The sequence below is a fragment of the Neopelma chrysocephalum genome, unplaced genomic scaffold (genome assembly GCF_003984885.1).
Source record: "Neopelma chrysocephalum unplaced genomic scaffold, ASM398488v2 Primary Assembly neopelma1_122, whole genome shotgun sequence".
NCBI classification, from domain to species: domain Eukaryota; kingdom Metazoa; phylum Chordata; class Aves; order Passeriformes; family Pipridae; genus Neopelma; species Neopelma chrysocephalum.
In genome coordinates, this window is record NW_020897784.1 from 519,071 (window position 1) to 541,711 (window position 22,641).

Here is a 22,641-nt window from a genome sequence, read left to right on the forward strand (position 1 = left end):
CTGCACTGCCAGCTCCCACCTTTGGCAGTGGGATTCCTGCTCCCCTGTACTGCCAGCTTTGGCAATGGGATTCCCCAGCCCAGTTGCAACACAGATTTTGCTCCCATTGCTGGTGGGATGTTTGGACTGAGGCCTGGCACTGTTGCTGTTCGTTATTGGGTTGATTGGCAGCCTAGGAGTGGTCCATCTTGCCCTCGGAAGAATGGAAAGGAACCTCTGGAAGGTTCAGCTCAGTCCATATTCCTGCCTCTGCTCTCACGGATATTCTCTGTGGATGCAGGGAAGTCTTTGTCTGGGAAATGTCCGTGCAAAGCACATTGCTGGAATGGGCTGGTCCTAGCCCCCATTTTCCAGAGCCTGTTACAGCTGTATGGCAGCAGGAACCTGGTGCTGTTAAAACCCCTGCTCAGGCTGGGAGTGGTCTGTGAGAAGCTGATTCTGGTGTGTGATGTTTGACTTTCCACTCCCAAAACGTAGTTGAGTCTAGGTCCAGTTCCAGGCACTGAACATAAACAAGGGTAGCCCTGGAGCCCCCAGCTTGCCTCCTGCTCTGGGCTGGACCTCGTCCCCCTGGCACAGTGAGGTTTGGGAAGCTCTGAGCCACACTGTCAGTTCAGGGGGCAGGTCTGCCCAAACACTAAAGCACAAGGTCCCCACATGCAGGTGGGTTAGGAGGGGTGGCCCCTTGGACTCTGGCCCTTCAGAGCTCGGATTTGGGCCATGGGCTGGGACAGCCGAGGAGGAGGTGGGCTGGAATGAGGGCTCTTTGCCTGCCAGTGGTCACGGGTGAGCTGTTCCATCCCTTTGCTGGCTGCTCTCTGGGGCTCAGGGCTTGCCCTGCTGCACAACTGACCCTCTGGTGGTCTCTGAGCCTCTCTGACAGCCCCTTCAGGGCAGGGACATTTTGGAGCTGCCTTCACACCGTGCACCTCGTTCTCTTCACCCTTGGGTGCCTTGGTTTGTGCCAAGCGTGTGATCATACCCACAGTCCTTCCTCAAATTTCTGGGTTATGGTTTTGTCCCCGGGGCCTGACTCTTGCACCAGGGGTCTCCTCACCCCCAGCACACAGGGGTCGGCTCCAGGCTCTGTGGGGGATGCAGGGCTGCCCCAGAGCTGAGCTTTGCACAACAGAGGTGGACAAGACTCAGAAGCCCTAAAAAAGCTCTGGATCCCCAAACCACTGTGAGCCCCCGTGGGAGCCTGAGCACTGTCTCCTTCCTGGCTCCTACATCCCCCACGGCACAGGATGGGCTGGCCAGCTGTGACAGGAGCTCTGGGGTCCCATCCTGTCCCCCCCCAGGTACATTGTTTCTCCCCACCATCTCTGAGCACAGCTGCTTTGGGGTCTCAGATACTGCCTCCTGCCTTGGTGCTGCCGAACCAGTGCCTGCCTCCCGGGGTGCTCTCCCAGTGCCCCAGCCCAGCCCTTCCCCTGTCCCACGCTGAACAGGGTCCAGGTGCAATCCCTGGGGAGCACAGGGTTCCAACTTGCTTTTCAGCAGCTCACTGGAACTTCACTCTGCCCTGCAGGCTGCATGCCCTCCTGAGCACCCCTTCACCCTCCTGGGGAGGGAAGGGAACCCCTGGCCCCTCCAGGTGCTGCGTGGTGCTCACCTGTAACTGAGAGGGAGCCCAGCACAGACCCAAACCCCCAGGAAAGTCCAGCCCTCTGCCTTCCTCCTGCCCCGGGCCGTGTGCCCTCATCCATCACAGCTCTGCCCTGGTCCCTGCCAACTGCTCCACCTGGCCTGGGACCCCCCGTCCAGCCCCACACAGGGCTGGGGAGCTGCAGCACCGCGTCGCCTGCTCCGCCACCCCTTCCTGCTGCACAAGGAGCACAATAGCAGATGCCTTTTCTCACTCAGAGCTGTTTCCAGAGGCCAGCTGCTGTGAAGGCTGGTGGTGTCTCTGGGGGGTTGTGCAGCCCAGCCCCGGTCTGGGTCTGTCAGAGCACGAGGTGTGTGCGTGTGTTTTATACCTTGGTGTGTTCCTGTAAATAGTGTAAGTTATTGCGGTCTCCTGCTGTACGTTTTTCAATGGCTGTGTTTGTTCTTTGCCTTTTTGTCTTTGCAAATAAAATGTTCTGAGATGAAGGGATGGAGAAGAGAGGTTGCTTTGAGGCAGAGAAGAACACAGCTGGGAGCCCCCATCTCCTCCTCTCCCCATGTGCCCTGGCCTAAGGAGTGGGGGAGAGGTGGAGGGGACTGTGACTGCAGCCCTTCTGGCCCTGCCAGATAGAGTGGAAGGTGTCCCTGCCCCATGACAGGGGATTGGGCTTGGTGGCTCCTAAAGGTCCCTTCCAACTCAAACCGTTCTGTGATTCTATAATCCCATGTGTTGGGAGAAGGTTGGACAAGAGGAAACAGCCTCAAGTTGTACCAGGAGAGGTTCAGGTTGGATATTAGGGAACATTTCTTCACCAAAAGGGTGCTCAGGCACTGGCCCAGGCTGCCCAGGGCAGTGGTGGAGTCACCATCCCTGGAAGTGTTCAAAAGACATGCGGGGGCATGGTTTAGTGCTGGGGTTGGACTTGATGATCTTAGAGGGCTTTTCCAACCTGAACGATTCCATGATTCGAAGGTGACATGGATCCTTCCAGGCACCAGGTCCTCGGGCAAACGGGGCACAACTGATCTTGCTGGGGCAGAATTCAGGGGCTGAGGTGGAGGAAGCCCGGACCAAACCCGGCTGGCTCTACCCCTCTCCTGGCGAGGAGGAGCAGGAGAAGGGCTCCAATCAGGCAGCCCCAACCCCTGCAGAAGTCAGAGCATCCCTGACCCTGCAGCATCGCTTCAACCCCCCGCACTGAGGGGTACCCAGGTCCCCCGGCGGGCAGGACCCCGGTACTGCGGGAAGGTGCTCCTGGGGGACGGAGCTCGTGGTGGGTGGGATGCCAAGGTGAGAGGGTGGCTCTCGGGGGACAGAGGCTGCCGAGGGGAGCGGTGGCACGGGGCCGACGGCAGAGGGCAGCGCTGGCTGCGAGACCGCGGCCCGGGGAGCGGCGGAACCGGGACACTGCGGGCGATGCGGGGCCGGGGGTTGGGGGAGACGTCGGGGGCGATGCAGGGGTTGAGGAGGGATTCTGCGGGGGATGCAGGGTGAGGGGTGGGGAGGGATGCTGGGGGCGACGCAGGGTCCTGCCGGAGGGGGATGTTGAGGGAGATGTTGGGGGGTGGGGGCGCCGCTCACCCGGCCAGTGGGAGATGCGGTGAGGGGGATATGCAAGGGGGGTGTGTGACACGGTGCCACTGTGTGGTGCCTGCTGAGCCACCCGAGGTGAGCGGTGCTGTGGCACCAGCTTTTGCCCCCCAGGACACCGGGCAGCCAACCTGCTGCAGGGTGGGGAGGTGGGGGCAGCGAGCTGTACCCCCGACCCCGCAGGACCGGGCTCAGCTCTTGCAGCCTCCACCTTCTCTTTTCCAGCCGGCTATCCCTGGTTGAACCGGTCAGACAGAGCAGCCGAGCGGCAGCCCCAGGGCTGTGCCCACACTGACCCCCCGGATGCAGTTCCTCCCACACACACCCCTGCTCCCCGCGTGGGGCACCTCCCACCCTGAACACTTAGTGCTCCAGCCCTGGACCGCAGGGTTGGTCCTGAGTGATGCTGGGCCGGCCCTGAGGTGTCCCTGGGGGTTGACACTGCCCCGAGCCAGCCCAGCCCCCAGCACCATGCCCTGCTTCACCCTCAGCCTGTGCCATGGCTGTCACCTCAGCGTGAGCCTCCATACCCACAGCCACCATGGTTCTGCCCGGGCAAACAGTATCCTTGGCCAAGAAACGTGGGGGTGTCATGATCCCAAATTACCCCTGGCAGGGCAGGTGACATCATAGCATCCCCTTCCCACCTGGTGCCTCAGCCGTGCACGGCACCACAGACACCTTTTCCTGCCAGTCCTCATGTCACTCTGTCACTTCACACCTACAGCCACCTCTCTCTTGTTGCAGCAAGATGCCAAGCCTGGGCAGGCAGCACCCTCTGACATGCACTCCACATGCCTAAAGGTGCCCTGGGAGCTTGGACTGGCAGCAAGGGGACAGCAGGGACACACCCCTGGGAGCTACCAGCTCTGGCCATGAGCTGGTGGCAGCCCTCTGCCACCCATCCTCAGGCTCAAGGAGGAGTTGCCCTGAGCCCACCAGTGCTGCAGCTGCTCCTCGGCAGGGGAGGATCTCATGGGCACCATCCTGCTCCTTGTGGCACCCTGTGGCTCTGGGGAAGGCATGAGGATGCCTCAGGAGAGGCTTATGACCTCTCAAGCCCCAGCACAGTGCATCAGCATCTCCAGGGAGTGTTAACCATAATGATCTCCCCATGGCCCATTACAGGGCCCAGGTTGTGTGGCACATCAGTGGACAGAGGGGAAAGAAGGGCAGTTCTCTGGGCAGGAAAACTGGAGAGTATCTGCAGGGGATTGGAGAGGATTGCTGAGGTCCACTGGCCTCATGATTCCCAAACCCAAGGGAAGGAAGGTGGGACATGAGCACCAGAAGGACCCGGAGGGCTCCCAATGTGCCGGGCACACGGCAGGGGCTGAGGGTGTCACCCACTGAGGGTACCCCTCCCATCAGTGGCATAGCCCAGGTACATGGACTGACCACGATGCTTCCCTGAGCGCTGCTGTGGGTCTGCAGGGAAAAGAGAGCTGGGAAAGGGGATGCTCAGTGTGGTCCATGCCAGACAGCTCTGTCAGGCATCCATCAGATCCCCTGGGATGGGGAGAGCCATGGATGGGCTGCACATGGCTTGGGCAGGAGACTCCCAAGTGCCACATGCCCTGCCCCATCAGTCCTTAGTTTGTGGCCCAGGGCAGGGCACAGTGCTGGCATGTCCCACCCTGCTCCAAGGGCGCCTGCATTGCAACGGTGGATGGAAAAAGCTTCCCCAGTGGCAGGTGTCCAACCACAGGCACTGGCAGCCCAGTCCCTGGGCATGGAGGAGCCCCGGGCTCAGCCCTTGGCTGGATGCAGGTTCAGGCTCTGTCTGCTTTCCCTGGTCTTGGCTTGCCCTTTGGCAGTGATAGCAGGGGCTGCTTGCAGGCATAGGGACGTCCCTGTGGGATGCTGTGCCCAAGGAAACAAAAGGGCCTGGCAGCACCCAGCACTCGTGACTGTGCTGCAGAGGAATGAAGCTGGGGCAGGTGATCAGCTGGCATGACCTGGTGCCTCCTGGCTGGCACGCTGGCCCTGCCTGCCCCAGGGCCGGGGGATGTGACAAGGGGGACGGGACATGAGCCACCCTGGCCTTGCTTGTCCGTGTGCCAAGGCAGAGCATCCATGTCTGTCACTGTGACACAGGAGGTGGTTTGCTGCCAGCCGCCAGTTTGAAGTGACAAAGAGCCAGAGGTGGCTGTGAGATGCCAGGGTCTGCCCACAGTGCCCGGGTTTGCCTCAGCCTGCATGTGGCATGGACATGGCTAGCTCAGCAAAGTACCAGCACCGGGCAGAGGGGTGCCAAGCTATTGGCTGGGACTGGCCTGGGTCCCCCCTGCCAGCACAGGGCTAAAACCAGCAGGAATGTACCTCGACAGGGCCCAAGGGCCAGAGGGGCAAGAGCCACCAAGGTAATTCTCCAAATGCATCCCTCTGACTTGCCCCTTGGCACATGTCCCTGGTGTAAGGGTCTGCCTGTGCCAGGCACCTGTGACATGGCAGGAAATGGGCCATCAGGGCTCTGCAGCCTGTCCCAGACCTTTCCTGGGCAAAAATCGACCCATTCTGACAGACAGAGCAGCAATTCTCAGGTGCCCACCCTGTCTCTGCTCCATCCCCACCTGAATCTCATCCCAGCATGTGTCCCACTTGGTCACAGGGTCTCTCTTCCTGCTCTGGGAGAAGCTGTGCCAGTGCCATCCCGAGCCTGTGCTCCAGGCATGGCCAAGCACCCCCACACAGACCTGCTGAGTGCAAGGGCTGGGCTGCCCACCCGGGCCCCCACACCCTGTGGCTGCCTGGGGCAGCGCTGCGGCCCCTTTGCCACGGGCAGAGCCCCGGACAGGGATCTGCAGCCCCCAGGGCCAGCTCTGGCTCCGGGATGTTTTTGGCTGCGGGAGCTGAGTGAACCTGCTGCTGTGAGCAAACAAACACGGGCCGGGCAAACGGCAGCAGAGAAAAGAGCCCGCGAAGCCAGTGTGGGTGAAACTCTGGGCACCGGCGGGGCACGGGCTCTGACAATGATTAAACTGGCCAACCCAGCTTTCCCGGCAAGGCAGCACAGGGCTGGGACCCTGTGCTATTATGCAAATCACCTGGATCTGGGAGCATGAACGTTTGCGGCTGGAATTCCCCTCGGGCTGCCAGATTGTTACGCCGCCCAAGCTATAAAAGCAGAGACGAGGGCAGGGCTTGCCCATCGGCACCAGCCTCCCGGGGCTCATGAGCAGTGGCTAGCGGCCAGGCAGGGCTCCGACTCCCCTTGTTCCTCTCTGGATTAGCCGCCGCTCCGGGGTTTGCCATCGCAGAAGGTACCAAAGCTATTTTTGGCCGAGGCCTGTTGACGTCCCTCAGCCCAGGACAGACGCTTTGCTCCCCTCCCCGCGCATCTTCGCTCTCGCCGGGGGAAGCGCTTGGTCTTTTCTCGCTCCACGCCTGCTCTCCCACCGCAGCTGCCAGCCCTTTGTGGGGACAGCGGGTGCCCTCCGGCCCCCAGCCAACAGCAAGACTTGGCTCTTTCACGAGGGCCGGGCAGGGGCTTGGTCCCCTTCTGGCTTCAGAGTTACTGGGATGTGCTCCTTGCGACTGGTCGAGAGGACTGGAGCTGCTGGCACTGGAGTCCCAGCAGCGGGCAGCCGGCTGTGCCATGGGGCTCGGGAGCGTGCGGCGGCCGAGTGCCCGTCCCCATGGAGGGGCTGTGCCACACTCTTCTCTGCCACCCACTTGCTGTCCGCTCACGCTGGCTGCCGGCGGGGTGAGGCCGGGCTGATGGGGACAGGGCTCTTTGCGAGCAGGGTGACGCCACGTCCCCGGTTTGCTCCGGCTCAGCCTCCCTCTCTCCCGGCCCCCGAGGAGGTGGTGAGTCAGGCCCCAGCCCCAGCTGGCAGGTGCTGGGTGGATGTTTCTGGCAGAAGTGACCTGAGAGGTGACGATGGGTGGAGGGAGGGACAGCCCGACCTCGCCCAGCCCGGTCCCGGGGTGCCGCGGGCCTGGGTCCTGCCGCCTCCCTGGGGCCGGGGCTCACTGTCATCTCTCGGCACAGAGCTCGATGGCAGGATCTTGTGAGATCAGCAACATCTTCTCGAACTACATCAGCGCCATGTACCAACCGGAGGAGGTGCAGCCAACCTTGGACATGCTGGGACACCTTGGGGAGGACAGCAGCCTGGGGCTCAGCCTCCCCAGCAGCCAGCCCCCAGCACAGAGCACAGGTAGGACCGGGGGAGTGGCAGTGGCAGCACCAGGGAGCCGGCACTCGAGGCAGCAGCGAGGCAGTGCCTCTGGCTGGGAAGAGCACTGCGAGGTCCTTGTCCCACTGGGACAGATTGGCAGCTTCCACCATGCTGCAGTTTCCCCATGGAAAGGCCAAAGGGCTGTGGCAGGAGACCCTGGGTGGCACAAGGCAAGGCTGCTGGGAGCACACCTGATTAATGGAGGTGATGGGGGAATCACAGCCCCCCTACCCCAGTACAGCAGAGGGGACAGGCTGCTGGGGCTCACCAGGAGCAGTTTGGCAGTACAGTCCTGGTGATTGGGGACTATTATGGGGTGGTGCTGGGGCAGGTGTGGGGAGCACACCAGCAGAGCAGGGTAGATCCCAGCGTGAACAGGATGAATGGCACCAAAACCAGCGCAGGGGAGAGTGTGGGGTCATTCCTGTCTTCAGGGCAGGGCGCTAAGGACTCTTTAGTCCCACAGCCCTTCAAGTGCAAGGCCTGCTGCATCCCACAAGATTGCCACTGGACTGGCCCCCGTGCCCAGTGGCCACCGGCAGCCCACACATGGCACTGGCACAACCACCCTGCCCTGAGCCCCGCTCTCCATCCCTTGCAGACAAGCCCGAGTGGTTCAGTGAGCTCCCGTACTTCTGGACCAAGGTGCAGGTGCTGGAGTGGATCAGCTACCACGTGGAGAAGAACAAGTACGATGCCAGCTCCATCGACTTCTCCTGCTGCAACATGGACGGGCACGCGCTCTGCCACTGCACCAGGGACCAGATGCGCCTCATCTTTGGGCCCCTGGGGGATGAGCTCTATGACCGCCTGCACGAGATCAGTGAGTGTCCCCAAGGTCTCCTTCATGCCCGGGCCTGGCAGCTTAAAGCATGAGACTGAGAGACCCCCACTAGCCCAGGATCCTCTGCTTCCCAGGCACTGCAGGGGCTGTGTGGGGGGATATGGGGGCACAGACCAGAGTCCAGGCAGGGCTGTGCTCAGCTCCCAGTACGTGCCATTCCCCTCTATACAGAACAGGCCTCACTAATCCCAGTCCTCCACCCCCACAGCCTCTGACGAGCTGAACTGGATCATTGATTTGTTGGAAAAAGAGGATGCGACTTCCCAGACCTTTCTGGACCCCAGCCCTCTGGGTAAGAGAGGGGCCCTGGCCAAGCCTTCTTCTCAGGGACCATGTGCTGACAGCAGCAAGGCTAACCCCTTATTCCCTTCTCTGCCCCTTCCAGAGCTAGGAAATCCCTGTGCCAAGGACTCCCTGGAGGACATGAAGCCCACAAACCCTTTCCTATCCACAGACTTCACCTGCTTGCCTGGTGCCATGTCCCCAGGCAGCTCTGATGTCTCAGGTCAGTGTTTTGCCAGAGGTGGAATTGGGTCTTGCAGAAGTCTGATGGTGGAGGAGGTGGCAGGGAAGACACCTCCAGATGCCAGCAGCAGGCGGTCTGAGCCCTGTCCCTTTGCCTCTCAGGGCCTGTGATGTCCCACAGCCCCAACTCTCAGGACTCCGGTGGAAGTGACCTCGACCTTGACGCCGCGGAAGCGAAGCTCTTCCCTGACAGTGAGTTGTTTGCTTCCCAACAGGAGCTGGGAGGGGAGGGCTGGCTCCCAGGGCAGTTCTGCATATCCCACCTGGCAATGATTCAGGGACAACACCTGAACACCCATCCTCACATTGGGAAGGAGGGAAGGGTCTCTTTCTGAGTGCTCTGCTTCTGTTTCTCTCCATTGAGCAGGGTGATGGTGCAGGCTCTGGGCTGGGCAGTGATTCTGGTGGGAAGGGGTGGGTAGTGGCAGATGAGTGAAGGCTGCAGCCAGAGATCCTGGGCATGCAAATCAGTGTTCAGTATTGATCCCAGCTGGTGATGATACTGGGAATAGCAGGAATGCAAAGCAGCAGTAGGGCTTGGGGAAGGAACAGCGTGCTGCCCTAAGCATGGTGTCACAGAGGAGGGTGGGATGAGGCTTGAGGGAATGAGGAGACCTTGCTCTCAGAGACTATTTCCCTACTACCTGGGCCTGAAAAGAGGGTGCAGAACCTCCTCTCTCTCCCCACCCTGAACCAGCTCTCCCCTGTGCTTCTGCTGCTGAGGAGCATATCCTTGTGCCAAAGGAGGGGGCTGCATCCTGGCATGCCCTGCCCAACCTGATGTGTGCCCCTCTCTGTGTGCACAGACAACTTCACAAGCAGCAAGAAAGGGGACGCCAAACACGGCAAGCGGAAACGGGGACGGCCCCGAAAACTCAGCAAGGAGAGCAGAGACTGCCTGGAGAACCGGAAGGGCAAACACTGTACGTGAACCCTCTGGCCTGGGAGCTTGGACTGCCTCCCTCTGCTTGGCTCCATTTGGCATGATGGGAGGAAGGTCCATGTCTGCTGGCTGTGGCCCTTGGCCACGGGGTGTTTAGGGAGATCCAAAGTGTGGGATCTTCCCTCCTCTGCAGCTCACTCTCCTCTTTCAGCCCCAAGAGGTACCCACCTGTGGGAGTTCATCCGGGACATCCTGATCCACCCCGAGCTGAATGAGGGGCTGATGAAGTGGGAGGACCGGCGGGAAGGGGTCTTCAAGTTCCTGCGCTCGGAAGCGGTGGCTCAACTCTGGGGCCAGAAAAAGAAGAACAGCAGCATGACCTACGAGAAGCTGAGCAGAGCCATGCGGTGAGTTCCCTCCCCTGTCCTGGGGGACCTGCCCCACACGGCTGGGTCAGCCCCACCGGGGCTCAGCCTGATCCCCCCAGCACGTGGGGCTGCGTCCAGAGCCTTGATTCCACCTCCACCTCCTGCAGATATTACTACAAACGAGAGATCCTGGAGAGAGTCGATGGGCGGCGGCTGGTGTACAAGTTTGGGAAGAATTCCAGTGGCTGGAAGGAGGAGGAGGTGCTCAACAGGAACAAGGAGCTCTAGGAGTCCTGGATGAGCCAGGGTCTGATGAGCCCCTCGGGGCCAGCCCGAGCTGGGCTCCTTGGCAGGAAACTTTGCCTGTAGCTGTATCTGGAAGCTGCTGCTCCGTGCAGTGTGTGGAACTCCGACCCTTGCATGGGCACGCTCGTGTGAGCTGGTGACTGCCAGCACCGAGGGGTTTAGAGCCAATATTTTGGCTCCAGTAGGTTATTGTAAACCGTGACTTCCCTGGTTTTGTACAAAAACGTGCTGGTTTTGTACCTCCGATTTGGAGCCACAGGGACTGTGCCTGTTTCAAAGCCTGAACAGATGCAAAGGGGAAGAGAAGTTCAAGCAGCAGCTGGTCCCACCGTGAGAGCCCAGCAGGTCTCCTGCTGTCACCCATCTCCTGCCTGGGCAGAGGGGCAGCACCTCTGTGTCACCTGTGACTGGACAGACGTTGTCCCAGCTGTGGGGTCCTCCCTCTCCTTGCGCTGTGCCAAAGGTGCCCCTTGTCCTATTTGCTCCACGTGGGTTGGGTGAGGCCCCCTCTGTGTAGCAGCTTCTCGGTGTGGCACCTGCTGAGAGAAGATGGGAACACTGTGGAGCTTCACCTGGCCCCAGAGAGCCCTCAGTGGGGAGAGGACAGGACCAAGCAGGGCCATACCCCCAGTCCAGCTACCTCTGTCTAGAAACAGGCTTTTTCCCTAGAAGTAGCATCTAATTTATGTAAGACGCCAAAAATAGCACAGAGTGAATGTACAGATATATTTTTTCATGAGTGAGATGTTCCTGTGTGAGAGTGTGCAGTGTGGGGCACACAGGTGTGTGGTGGTAGGTGGTGATGCTCAGCTGGACTGAAGTGATGTCATGGGGCACAGACTGGTGCTGTGCCCACCACAGAGGGGGATGCCAGCCCAACCTGCAAGGTGCATGTGGTTTCCTCCTTTTCAAATGGGAATATAAGATGAATAAATCTTTGGTTTGTTGGGTTTATTTGTACCTAGCTGTCATTTTTCTTGTTTTTCTTAAAGACAGGGAAGGGACGGGGCTTGTGTTATCTGGGTTGTCCCATGGCAAGAACCTTGTCTGCCACCATCTCCTGCCTGCTGGGGCCTGGATTGGCCTGGTCATCCTGGCACAGGGTCACAGGGTCTTCCTCAGGCTGAGGTGGGTTTGTCCCAGGCTGCTGGGAGTGAGATCTGGAAGCCTTGGCTCAAAGCCACCCATGCAGGGGCATCTTACATAGACCCCCCAAACCCTGACCCTTCAGAAATGCAGCCCTGGCACTCACCTTTCCTGGACTGCTGGCTCCAAACCAGAGTTTGCCAGTCACAGCCTGATGGGAAGCAAAGTCCTGGGTGGTCTGGGGAGGGGATCTCTCAGCTCTCTCCGTTACTCTCCCCAGCCTGGCTGGGGGTCACAGGCTCTGGGAGCACTTTCAGCCCCTCTCTGGCCAGTGAGACACGAAGGGACATCAAGAAGCAGCACAGGTACTGCAAAATGTTTCAGGCTTGCTCATCTTCCAGCCTGGCTGTTTGCTGGCCTCTCCTAGGACCTGGGTGCCTTCAAGGACCATATCTCAGTGGGAAGCACCACGATGGCCTGGCAGTGTGGGCAGCCCAAACACATCATCTAGCCCTTCTTGCCCAATGCCAGCCTCCCCCAGCCAGCCCAGCTGTGAGGAGGCAGGGAGGGTGTCCCAGAGGTGCTGGGAGCATCTCTCCAATCTACAGGATATGTCTGTAGGGTGGCAAGAAGGAATTCAGGGGCTTGGAGGCCATGCAAACTCTCAGATATGTTTCTACCATGAGTTTGGCAAACGGTTGGCAGAGATTGCCTGCATTTCATGCCAAGTCTTTCTGAACACTGTTGGGCACCAGAGGATGTTGGTGCCACCCTGAGCTCCTGCTGGTGCTCAGGGCCTGATGAATGTGGGCACGCAGAGGACAGAACTGCTCATTTCCTGTGACCATCCTTGGAGCTTGGAGCTGGACCAGGTCTGTGATGCCCAGGCAAAAGCTATGCCACATCCTTCTGAACAGTTTCTGCCACTGCCTGGAGGGACTAAGGAGGGGACCCAGACCACCAGCAGGAGGGTGGTGAGAGGAAGTTTTGGGGTGCATCTCAGCAGTAAAGGTGCCTTGCAAAGCCTGAGGTGACTTTTTGGCAGGAGGATCCAGCCATTATCATAGAATCCTAGAACAGTTTGGGTAGGAAGGGACCTTAAAGCTCATCTCACTCAAACTCCTGCCACAGGCAGGGACACCTTCCACTAGCCCAGGTTGCTCCAAGCCCCGTCCAACCTGGCCTTGAGCACTTCCAGGGATGGAGCAGTCACAGAGTCTCTGGGCAACTTGTGCCGTTGCCTCACCACCCTCACAGGGAAGAATTTCTTTCTAATATCTAATTGAAATCTCTCCTCTTTGAGTTTAAAACCATTACCCCTTGTCCTATTACTATCTGCCATGCTCCCCAACTGCCCTTCATTACTGCCAGAGACATCGTTCTGTTAAACATTCCCCATCCCACACTTGCAAGAGTATGACCCAATGCAAAAGAGAGCAGCAAGCCCTTCAAAGCAAGGTCTCACATGGACCATCTGGGCTGTCCCCCCTGAGCTGTGCTGGCTGCAGCAGCTGGGACTGGTCCCAGTCTGCCCGGCCTCAGCTTAAGCAGGAGGTTGGTAGCTTGGAGCATCCTCCTGGAGATGCTGCAATAACATTGAGGGCGTGACCCACCTGCTTTGCAGGGGCAGGAGGTGCCAGTGGGCCAGATCCAACCTCTTTTGGGTGGGTTCAACTGCTCTTTACGTGGGGAGTTGCCCTGCTGGTCCACCTGGGACACCTTGTCTCATATGGAAGACCTCCACTCCTTGCCTTCCGGTGTGCCGGGCTGGAGCTGTACTGCTCCCAGATCCACATGCTGGGATGAGGCCATCAGGGCTGCCCTGTGGTGCAAGAAGAGGTCCCAGTCCCTGGGTGTGAACCTGGAGCCAGCCCGTGGCCTGGGCTGCAGCCAGACCTCCGCCAGGTTCCTTGCGCAACCCTCCCCAGGGAACAGGTTTTCCCGGCTGGCGTCTGCTGGCTCCAGCGAGCGGAGGGTGCTCCAGGCCCATCCCTGACCTCCTGGAGCTCCTGCAGGGAGCAGGCTGGATGTGGTGGCAGGAGGGACGGTGCTGGGGTGCTTGCTGCCCACACAAGTGGCGCACTTGGGAGGGGGCTTGGATGGCGCTTGGTGGCAACCGGCAGGTCCGGGAGGAGACACGGCGAGCGGGGCAAGCCCAGCCCTGGGCCAGGTCTCAGAGGAGCCGGCTGTGCTCCTGGCTGCTGTCCCTGAAGTTTGGGGTTGTGGGCGAGGTGTTTATTCTCCGTCAATAGATAACCCCAGCAGGTTGGCAGTGAGAGGGGAGCACTTTGTCACGCAGCCTGGTGCCCTGCCAAGCGTGCCTTGTTTGCTCAAGCAGTTTCATTTCTTTCCCGCTGCAGTTTGTGTTACCTAACTGGCCTGGGACAATGTTTAACCAGCACCCACAGCAGCAGGGAACCTGTCTGCCTCGCCTCCTGTGCCCCCCGTGTCCCCACTGCCTGCCCCGTCACTCCACTGCCAACACTGAGTGGAGGGACACCGGTCAGGAGGCTTGGGCAGAGGCTGTGGATCACAGAATGGTTTGGAAGGGAACTTAGACCACCTTGTTCCACCCCCTCTGCCATGGGCAGGGACACCTTCCACTAGCCCAGGTTGCTCCAAGCCCTGTCCAACGTGGCCTTGGACACTTCCAGGGATGGGGCAGCCACAGCTTCTCTGGGCAACCTGTGCCAGGGCCTCCCCACCCTCACAGGGAACAATTTTCTCCTAAAATATAATCTAACCCCACCCTCTGTCAGTATGAAGGTGTTCCCCCTTGTCCCTTGGGGTCCCCCCAAGGGGGGCACCCTGTGACAGAGGAGGAGGAGGAGGCAGGGGTGTGTGGGCACGGGCGGGGGAATCAGACCCTGCAGCCTCTCATGAAATCTGTGTTGGTCTGTGGGACAAAGAGCCAGGGAGGACTGGAGGAGAGAGAGCAAGGCCAGAGACATTCACACACACTGACACACACCAACACAGGGCACACACTGGCACACACTCAGGGCAACCCCTACAGTGACCTCCAAGTCCAGAGTGAGCCACTGCAGCAGAGCCTCTTGGCACATTGGCATGAAAAATAGATGATTTATTTAGTTTTTTATTTTCCTTGGAGGTGCCTGGGTTTTATGTCTGTGGCAAGCCATGACAAGAACTGGAGAAAAAGAGGATTTTCCTTCAAAACAACCTCCCCTCTCACATTTATCCCGGGGTCTGCTGGGAGACTTTTCCCATCAGGTTGAACATGTTTCTGCAACGCAGTTCCCATGGAAATGTCTCAGTCACCCTTCAAGTCTGATCATTAAAGTGTGTTTTCTCTCCCTCAAGACTCCCCAAAGGGACACACATTGCTGGTCCCTGGTCCCAGTTAGGGAAGAGGAGGGTAGTTTGCCCTGGCCAGCACTTTCCTGGAAGCCAGGGCCCAGACCAGGTTGCTGTGGCTGAAATGTCCTGAGTGGGAGCAGAGAAATGGGGTGAGGGGAGAGGCTTTGTCCGAGCCAGCAAGAAGGTGTTCAGTGTCCCACATGCCAGACCATGAACTGCCCCTGAGCACAGCAGCACGACCTGATTTTCCAGCCAAGCCAGACTGTGGCCATCCTTGAGCAGATCAGGGTAGATGGGAATGCAGTGGGGACAGGGACAGCCTGCGGGAGGCAGGGACCACCTCCTTGGTTCCCATTGCTCCCACTGCCATTCCTTCAAGCTCCCTACAGTCCCTGCTGGCTTTCACCCTTCCTTATCCTCCTGCCTCTGGCTCAGCATGATCGGGGAGCAGGACTGAACCCCATACTGGGAGTGACTGGGGGTGAGGGCTCCCAGCTGCTCTCCCATTGCCAAGTGCAAAGGAGCTCCCAGCAGCACAAGGATGGAGACTGACCCCAGATCCACAGAGGGGGCAGGAGGAGAGAGTGCAGGTCTGGGGCCAGGGCAGCACCCAGACCCAAAAGGAAGGTTGGTTCAAAATGTCCAACATCTCCTCTCCTTGGGGGAAACATCCCTTTGGTGGGACATTTCTCTAGTTTGTTCCTCCCGAGGTACCTGGTTCAGGTGGGAATTAGCCCTTCCAACTCTGGGAGCAAGCTTGCAGAGTGAAAGAAAGGTGTGTGAATTGTTGGGTCTTGTCCTCCTAAAAGCATCCAGAGAAAAAACCTTGGAAGCTTGTGGGAGAGGTGCCTGTGGTGCAGCTGTGACAAGAAACCCTCTCCCCACTGGATTTCACCTGGCACTGCCCTGAGCAGCATCAGGCTTGCTTCATGCCACCCAACCTGATATCTCCCAGGTTTTAGGACTGGCTGTACCTGGAGGAGGTGTGCAGGATTTGGCATGGACAGATCCAGGCTCCAGAGTACCCAGACTCTGACATGGAAGTTGTTAGAAAGAAGAAGTGCCGGGCAATTTATGCTGCCCAACTGTTTTGGGTGCTTTTCCAGGAAACTAACAATCAGCTGGCACAAACATGCTGGGAAACATCTCCTCCTGATGGGACAGGAGGGCACCCCCCATGCTGACCTGGGAGCAGCTCAGGGATGGCAGAGCAAGGAAGTCAGTGTGTTACATACCTGCACTTCCAGAATTGGAATTGCAGAGGGGAGAACTCTTGCTCAGGTGGGATGTGGGAGGGCAGGGTTGTTGCCCAGGGGACCCACATCACACAGGAGCTGGACAGGACAGCGCTGCCAGGGGTTTGCAGCAGGGTGCTGCCACGGCAGGCTCCAACCCAGCCCGGTTTCAGGGCTGGGCTGGCATGCCCAGGGCTGGGCAGGCCCCCTGGGGCTGCATCCCTCCTCCCCAGGGTAACTGCAGTTACCTGGGCTCCCAGGACACACTTCCCCTCCCTCGCAGCCCTTTGATAGTCACTTCTATCAGCAGCTGCCAGGGCTGCCTGCTTGGCCAGGGCAGCTGCCTGCTGACGGGAGCTCTTCTGGTGACCCTGGGCTGTTTGGTTGTTTAACAAGAGAATGGTTGTTCCCACTGGAGGAATGGGGAACTGCTGCAGTGACTGCCTGGAACCAGAGACAGCTGGCAGCCAGTGACACCAGGGAGCACCCCCAGAGCATGGGGGTACCACTCTGGGGAATGGAGGTGCCACCCTGGGACACGCCACATGCCTCTGCCTGTTCATGCCCATCTTCCCCTCTCCCTGTGGCCAGCATTGCATCCCACCTATCCCGTGCCTCCAGCCAGAGCTCCCAGGGTCTGTACTAACATGTCCTTTGCTTGCACATCCCAGGATGGGACTGGAGGATTCAGGCTCCCCAGCAGTTGGCTCTTGGTTGCCCCGTTGGGTGATTTGGCACCAGGCATTTTCTCTGTAGCCTGGTGCCCTGTCACCCATGGAGAGGGATTGTCCCAGCCCCATGTCACCTGTGCTGTGCTTTCCTCTTCTTTGGGACCAGGACTCTGCTGGAGGCTCCTGCTGACCACAGTGGCTGGTCCCTGCTCCTCAGGGACAGACTCCGTGAACAGGTTGCCCAGAGAAGCTGTGGCTGCCCCATCCCTGCAAGTGTCCAAGGCCAGGTTGGACAGGGCTTGAGGCAGCCTGGTCTAGTGGAAGGTGTCTCTGCCCATGGCAGGAGGCTGAATGAGATGAGCTTTAAGGTCCTTTCCAACCCAAATTTCTTCCCAATATCCCATCTAACCCTGCTCTCTGGCAGTGGGAAGCCATTCCCCCTTGTCCTGTCACTCAGGGCTCTTGTCCAAAGTCCCTCTCCAGCTCTCTTGGAGCCCCTTTAGGCACTGGAAGGGGCTTTAAGGTCTCCCCAGAGCCTTCTCTTCTCCAGGCTGAACAATCCCAAATTCTCTCAGCCTTTCCTCATAGCACATCTCCCAGCTCAACCTCTCCCACAGCCCCTGGAAAAGCACAGTCCCAGAGACCACGGCCGTGCATCAGGGCAGGGTGACACACCTGCCACCCCAGGTGGCGTGTCCTGTCACCAGACAGGAACATCAGAGGTTTCCAGCTGCCTGGGGTGCCCGTTCAGCAGGACAGGGATGGCTGTGCCCCACGATCCGCGGGCACACCCACCGAGCACGAGACCTGCTCTTGCGTCAGCCCAGCTCTCTGCCAGAGCCCCAGGGCAAAGGTCTGCTCGGGGTTCAGGTGCCAGAGCTCCCTCCATCCCCAAAGGGTGGGGGTGAGCCAGGGAGATGGAGAGCCTGGCTGAGGTGAGCTGGGGATCCAGTCCCGCTCATCCCAACAGAAAACCTTGAAGGATGTCCCTTCATGTTAATCTGGCTGGGGGCAAATCCCCCAGCCTGGGCTTTCCTCATCCAGGGGACTGACCTCTGGGGTGGCAAGGTCTTTGCTGCCACAACACACACCAGGACAAGGTGACCCTGGACAGCTCTGGCCTCAGCTGGGGCGTGTCCAGCTGGCTGAGGGGATGCCATTGTGGTGGTGGCAGCTCCTGTGTGATCCTCAGGCTCCCTGGAGAGCTGGCGCTCCTCCAGCCTTTGCCTTCAGGACTGCAGGTGAGCAAGTCCAGGCCTGAGCCTGCTCTCGGGCAAAGGGTGGGTCTGATGAGAGGATCTCATCGCTCCAGGCCTTTCTAAAACAGACCTGAGTTTCAGAGTGTGCTTTGTGGGAGCCACAAACACCACTGCCATTACATAAGGCATGTTTGGGGAGGGGGGGAGGCAGCAGAGTAAACTGAGAAGAAGCCCAGGGAGGTGCAAAAACAGGGACCTTGGGGCCAGGCTGAGACAGTTATCCTGTCCCCATGGGATCTGCATTGTCCCAGCACAGTGCCCAACCAGGACAAGAGCCTTGGTGCTTTCTGAGCTCGAGCAGCACCTGACCCAGTGGGTACAGTGTGGTTGATGCCATCAGGAGATCTGCACAGGCTGTGGAGATGCCAGAGCTGCTGCCTGTCCCAGTTTTCTTCCCTGTGTATTCTCAGTGTACCCAGCTGGGCACAGCGAGACCTGTCTCTGTCTGTCTCTGGGCTCCAACTGGTGGCTTCTGAGGTGCTGCCTTGTCAGGAGCCAGGCCAGAGCAGGCAGCAGGTCCACCAGGATGGACAGAAAGTGTTTGGCCCCAGGTCAACTTCTGGCAGCGGCCAGGATGTTCTGGGTAGGATCCAGAGGGGCAAGTAGGCACCGAGTCCCCCGGGATGTGCAGGAGAAGCCCTTTTCCTCCTCCCCCCCAACAGGCTGGTGGGATCCATGCACAAGAAACCCTTCTCCAGCAATGGGACTAAGAGGGAGGGTGTCCTGGGATGTGCCTCGGGGGTTCTTTGAGCACAGCAGGAGAGGAGGTGGGCACATGGAGGGGTTGAGTGTCTGTCCCCTCTCCTTGGACGCACTCAGGGAAGCCCTGAGGCTTCCTGGGGACTCTGGCCCCCGAGCCATCCTGGGGGGCAGGTCCCAAGGTTCACCCTAGCTGTGGGCAGGTCCTCAGCCTTTGTGCAGAGACCCATCCCTCTTGCATCCTCCCTTCCCAGAAGTGACGGTGGCAGGCGGTGGCAGGAGTCCAGCCCCACCTGTCTGACAGGTAGAGCAAGGGTGGGGGCAGCGACTGGCACCCGCTGCCTGTCCCGACCTGCCAGGGTCCTGCCAGGCATCGCCTGCTGCAGGAGCAGGGGGAGTGGTGCCCCCAGCCAGCAGTGCCACCGTGCAGGGCCAGCACAGCTCTGCCCTGGCACAGAGAGAAACCGAGGGGGAGGCACTGCTGGGTGGGCATATCCTGAGACTGGGAGTTGTTCAGTCTGGAAAAGAGAAGGTTCTGGGGAGACCTTAGGGCCCCTTCCAGGGCCTAAAGGGGGTTTATAAAAGAGAAGGAGAGCAACTTTTTATGTAGGATGACAGTGACAGGACAAGGGGAACAGTTTTAAACCAAAAGAGGAGAGATTTAGGCTGTTACAAAGAAATCCTTCCCTGTGAGGGTGGGGAGGCCCTGGCACAGGTTTCCCAGAGAAGCTGTGGCTGCCCCATCCCTGGAAGTGTCCAAGGACAGATTGGACGGGGCTTGGAGCAACCTGGGCTAGTGGAAGGTGTCCCTGCCCATGGCAGGGGGTGGAACAAGCTGAGCTTTAAGGTCCCCTCCAACTCAAGCCTTCCTGTGATTCTGTGATTCTGTGACTCTGTGATCCTGCACCGTGTGATGTTACCCACAAGCACACCCAGTTGCACACACATGACCACACACACAGAGGGTCACAGAGGGTCAGACACTTGCAGACACAGTTTTGGGCACATACAGAGGGTGTTACACTGGGAACACTCACAAAGGCAGACACACAACAGTTGCAGGCACAACGTGAGGGTTACAGGCACACTCAGTCACACACAGACACACACAGTGCACTGCACACACACGGGTACACACAGTGTGTGAGCTGTAGGTGCACACACAGACACCCACAGAGATGCACACTGCATTACTCAGGCATCTTAGCAGTTATACACGGGGTTACTCACATGCAGTTACTCACAAAAGTCCCCACACAACTCCCCAGCCGTGGGCACACACACTCCCTCAGGCAGGTTGCACCCAGCATGGTGGTGGCACAAGTCATGCTCATGTCCCACCTCCACCCCCTGCAGAAGGTGCCCGGGTGCCTCCAGCCACACCATGGCCAGGCAGCCACACCCCAGCCTGTCTCCTTGCTCCCAGCCCCCTGGGATGAGAAGGGCTTTGGGATGGGCAGAAATCCCCATGGGGTGCTAATGGGACCAGGGAATCACAGTGGTGTGTCATGCCCTGTTCCAGCCCAGCTGGAGGCAGCAGGGAAGGGCACCTGATGACACAGGGGGAGTGCTCCCTGTTTTGGGGCAGCAGAACCTCCAACAGCCAGAAGGTAATTCCCAGCCTTGTCTGGTGAAGGTGCAAGCAGACCATGGGTGGACTCTTGCCCATTTTATCAGAGATGATGAAGACAGGCTTGTACCTGTGGGAGTGTTAGCCAGCACCCTGCTTGCCCTGGCACCCACCCACCCAGTGTGTCCCGTGAGGGCCCATTTGGGGCACAGCTGGGCAGTGTCCAAAGGCTGTGTGACCTCACACTGTTTATTTTCCTAGTTTCAGTCCCCACGGATTGGTGACTGGAGCTCAGAATTGCAGGGACAGGCTTGCCTAGGGAGACCTCCAACATTCACAGCACTGAGGGGCACAAACAGCTCCCAGATCCAGCCAGGCCACTCCAGCCCTGAGTGACGAGCCACAATGTCTTGCCCAGACACTTCCAAACAAACCAAACAGCTCGAGGTCTTGCAAAGGGGCTGCAGACATCTCAACCCCCTCACAAACCAAGCTGGGATCTGGGCTGTGCCTCCCTCCTCCAGGCAGTAGGAGGGTCTGTGTCCTCTTGCAGCTCCTGCCTGTGAGATGTAACCCAGAGATCCCACGGGGCCCTGCTCGACACGCCAGCACTGCACCTCCCCTGCTCAAGGGGTGCTGCCAAACCTGTTCCAGGTTCCCAGGTGCCTGCCAGGCTGGGCTGAGAGTGCCATGCAGCTGCCCAGATGCAGAGGTAGGTGGGCACCTCTCTGCCCCGGCAGGCCAACCACAGTGGGTCACTCACACACCAGCCCAACTGACTGGTTGCCCAGGCAAAGGCCACCGAAAGTCCCTGGGGCTGTGGGGTGTGGAGGACACGAGGCCCTCAGCGCAGGGGGAGGGTGATGGAGCTCACTGGGATGAAAGCAGCAACCAGGTCTCCATGAGGTAGACACGCTGGCCAGGGTTCAAAGCAAACTCCTGCAGCTGGGAGGTGAGGAGGGCTGAGAGTGCAGCACAGCAAGAGGTCACTTGGCACTGTGAAGAACTGGGGTTCTGGAGAGACCAGTTCCTCCCCTTGGATCTACAACAGCACCTTGGGAATCTCAAAGCAGAGCCTACCACAGTCTCCCGCTTGGTTCCCCCCATGCCCAAACAGTGAGTAAATCCCATTTATCCTTGGGAAACAGGCACCTAACACAGGGTGTGCCACAGGGAAAGCTGGCTGGGGAAGGGGCCAGAGGCTGCAGCTCCAATGACCCTGTGACTGCCCCACACAGTCCCCGGAGTGGCAGGGTGAGCTCATTCTGCTGTGGTTACCTCCGCACTGCATGCCAGGTGCTTTGTCATGAGGCAACAGGAGGAGGGGGAACAGGTTATTCAAGGTCTGCAGGGCCCAGGGCACGCACAGGTGAGCGCAGGGGCTGCGGGTGGGAGAGCAGGGCGGGCAGGCAGGGTGCAGCCCCCTCCTCTTCCCACAGGAGCTCCGGGAAAGGGGGGTTGGGAAGCGGTGCCAGGCACTGCAGTACAGCCACGGGGCACGAATCGGGGGAGCAGCAGACTTTGCCCCCGCCTACAGGGTGTGGCAGAGAGGCTGAACAGTCTGCGGGGCATAATTATCATCAAAGCTGGAACAGGCAGGCTGGGGTCAGGATGGGTCATATTTGGGTCAGGTCAGGAAACCTGACTGGGATGGGATCAACAGAAATCCCCTGTGGTGGGTTTTGCAGCATGACAGCTGCCTGCTGCTGCCTGGGATGGGACCTCCCTCCTTGGCAGTCAGTGTGTCCCCCACTGTCACCTTCCCAGCCTGAGAACCAGCAGGTTCAGTGTACCCAGATGGACCAGAACAATTCCACACCCCCGGAGCCCCCTCCTGCCCTCCCCAGGCTCTCCTTTGCCACCAGGTCACCAAACTGGACAAACTCTTTTTGGGGGGGCCACGACCCCGCAGGACACAGAGACCAGGCACAGCAGCCCTTCTGCTTTGCCATCCCAGGGCATTGGCCCTCCTGGGCACCTTGGAGATCTGGTGATGCTTCTCAGGATATTGTTCCTCCTCTCCCTCTCCAATAGCTGCTTTTCCTGCTGGCAGATGCCACAGCCCCTGTGCTCATACCATGTGCCCTCGCACAGGTCAAGCACTGCCCCAAGAGTGTGCCTGGTCCTTGCTCCAGACACCTCCCTGGGAAATGGTTGCAGCTCCTCCCTGCCCTGATGATGGCTGGAAATTTTCTGTTTTCATGTTGAAGTATGGTCAAGGACTGTCCAGTCACTTCTCCTTCTGTGACCTTTGCCAGAAGAGGTGTCCACCACTCCCTGAGCCTGTGGGAGGCCACCAGGCAGAGCTGCACCCCAAGATATGGGGATGGGGGGGAAGAGCAGAGCTGAGGGCACCTGCCTTGGATGAGGGCAGGCGGATGCCATGGGAAGGGGGGACCCCATACAGAGGGCTGCTGGGCACCAGCCCAGCACAGGGGGCACGTCAGAAGTGCAAAGAAGAGAGGGTTTGGGAGAGCTGCAAACCCAACAC

The 22,641-nt window shown here is 59.4% G+C and overlaps 1 protein-coding gene across 1 annotated transcript; it reads left to right on the forward strand.

The window, feature by feature from the left end:
• The first annotated feature begins 6,352 nt into the window (after positions 1 to 6,352).
• Positions 6,353 to 11,269, forward strand: ELF3 (E74 like ETS transcription factor 3). Its single transcript, XM_027697703.1, has 9 exons — positions 6,353 to 6,462; positions 7,194 to 7,362; positions 7,985 to 8,206; positions 8,436 to 8,519; positions 8,613 to 8,732; positions 8,855 to 8,944; positions 9,559 to 9,675; positions 9,847 to 10,042; positions 10,171 to 11,269. Exons 2-9 carry the CDS (start codon positions 7,200 to 7,202, stop codon positions 10,289 to 10,291), a joined length of 1,113 nt encoding a protein of 370 aa, XP_027553504.1. The 5' UTR covers positions 6,353 to 6,462; positions 7,194 to 7,199; the 3' UTR covers positions 10,292 to 11,269.
• The last annotated feature ends 11,372 nt before the right edge of the window (positions 11,270 to 22,641 follow it).

Bases quoted from the DNA above. Each gene is read 5' to 3' on its own strand.
- ELF3 (XM_027697703.1), top strand. From the start codon at position 7,200: ATGGCAGGATCTTGTGAGATCAGCAACATCTTCTCGAACTACATCAGC. The intron at 7,363-7,984 runs GTAGGACCGGGG...CATCCCTTGCAG, and splicing joins GCCCCCAGCACAGAGCACAG to ACAAGCCCGAGTGGTTCAGT. The intron at 9,676-9,846 runs GTACGTGAACCC...CTCCTCTTTCAG, and splicing joins GAACCGGAAGGGCAAACACT to CCCCAAGAGGTACCCACCTG.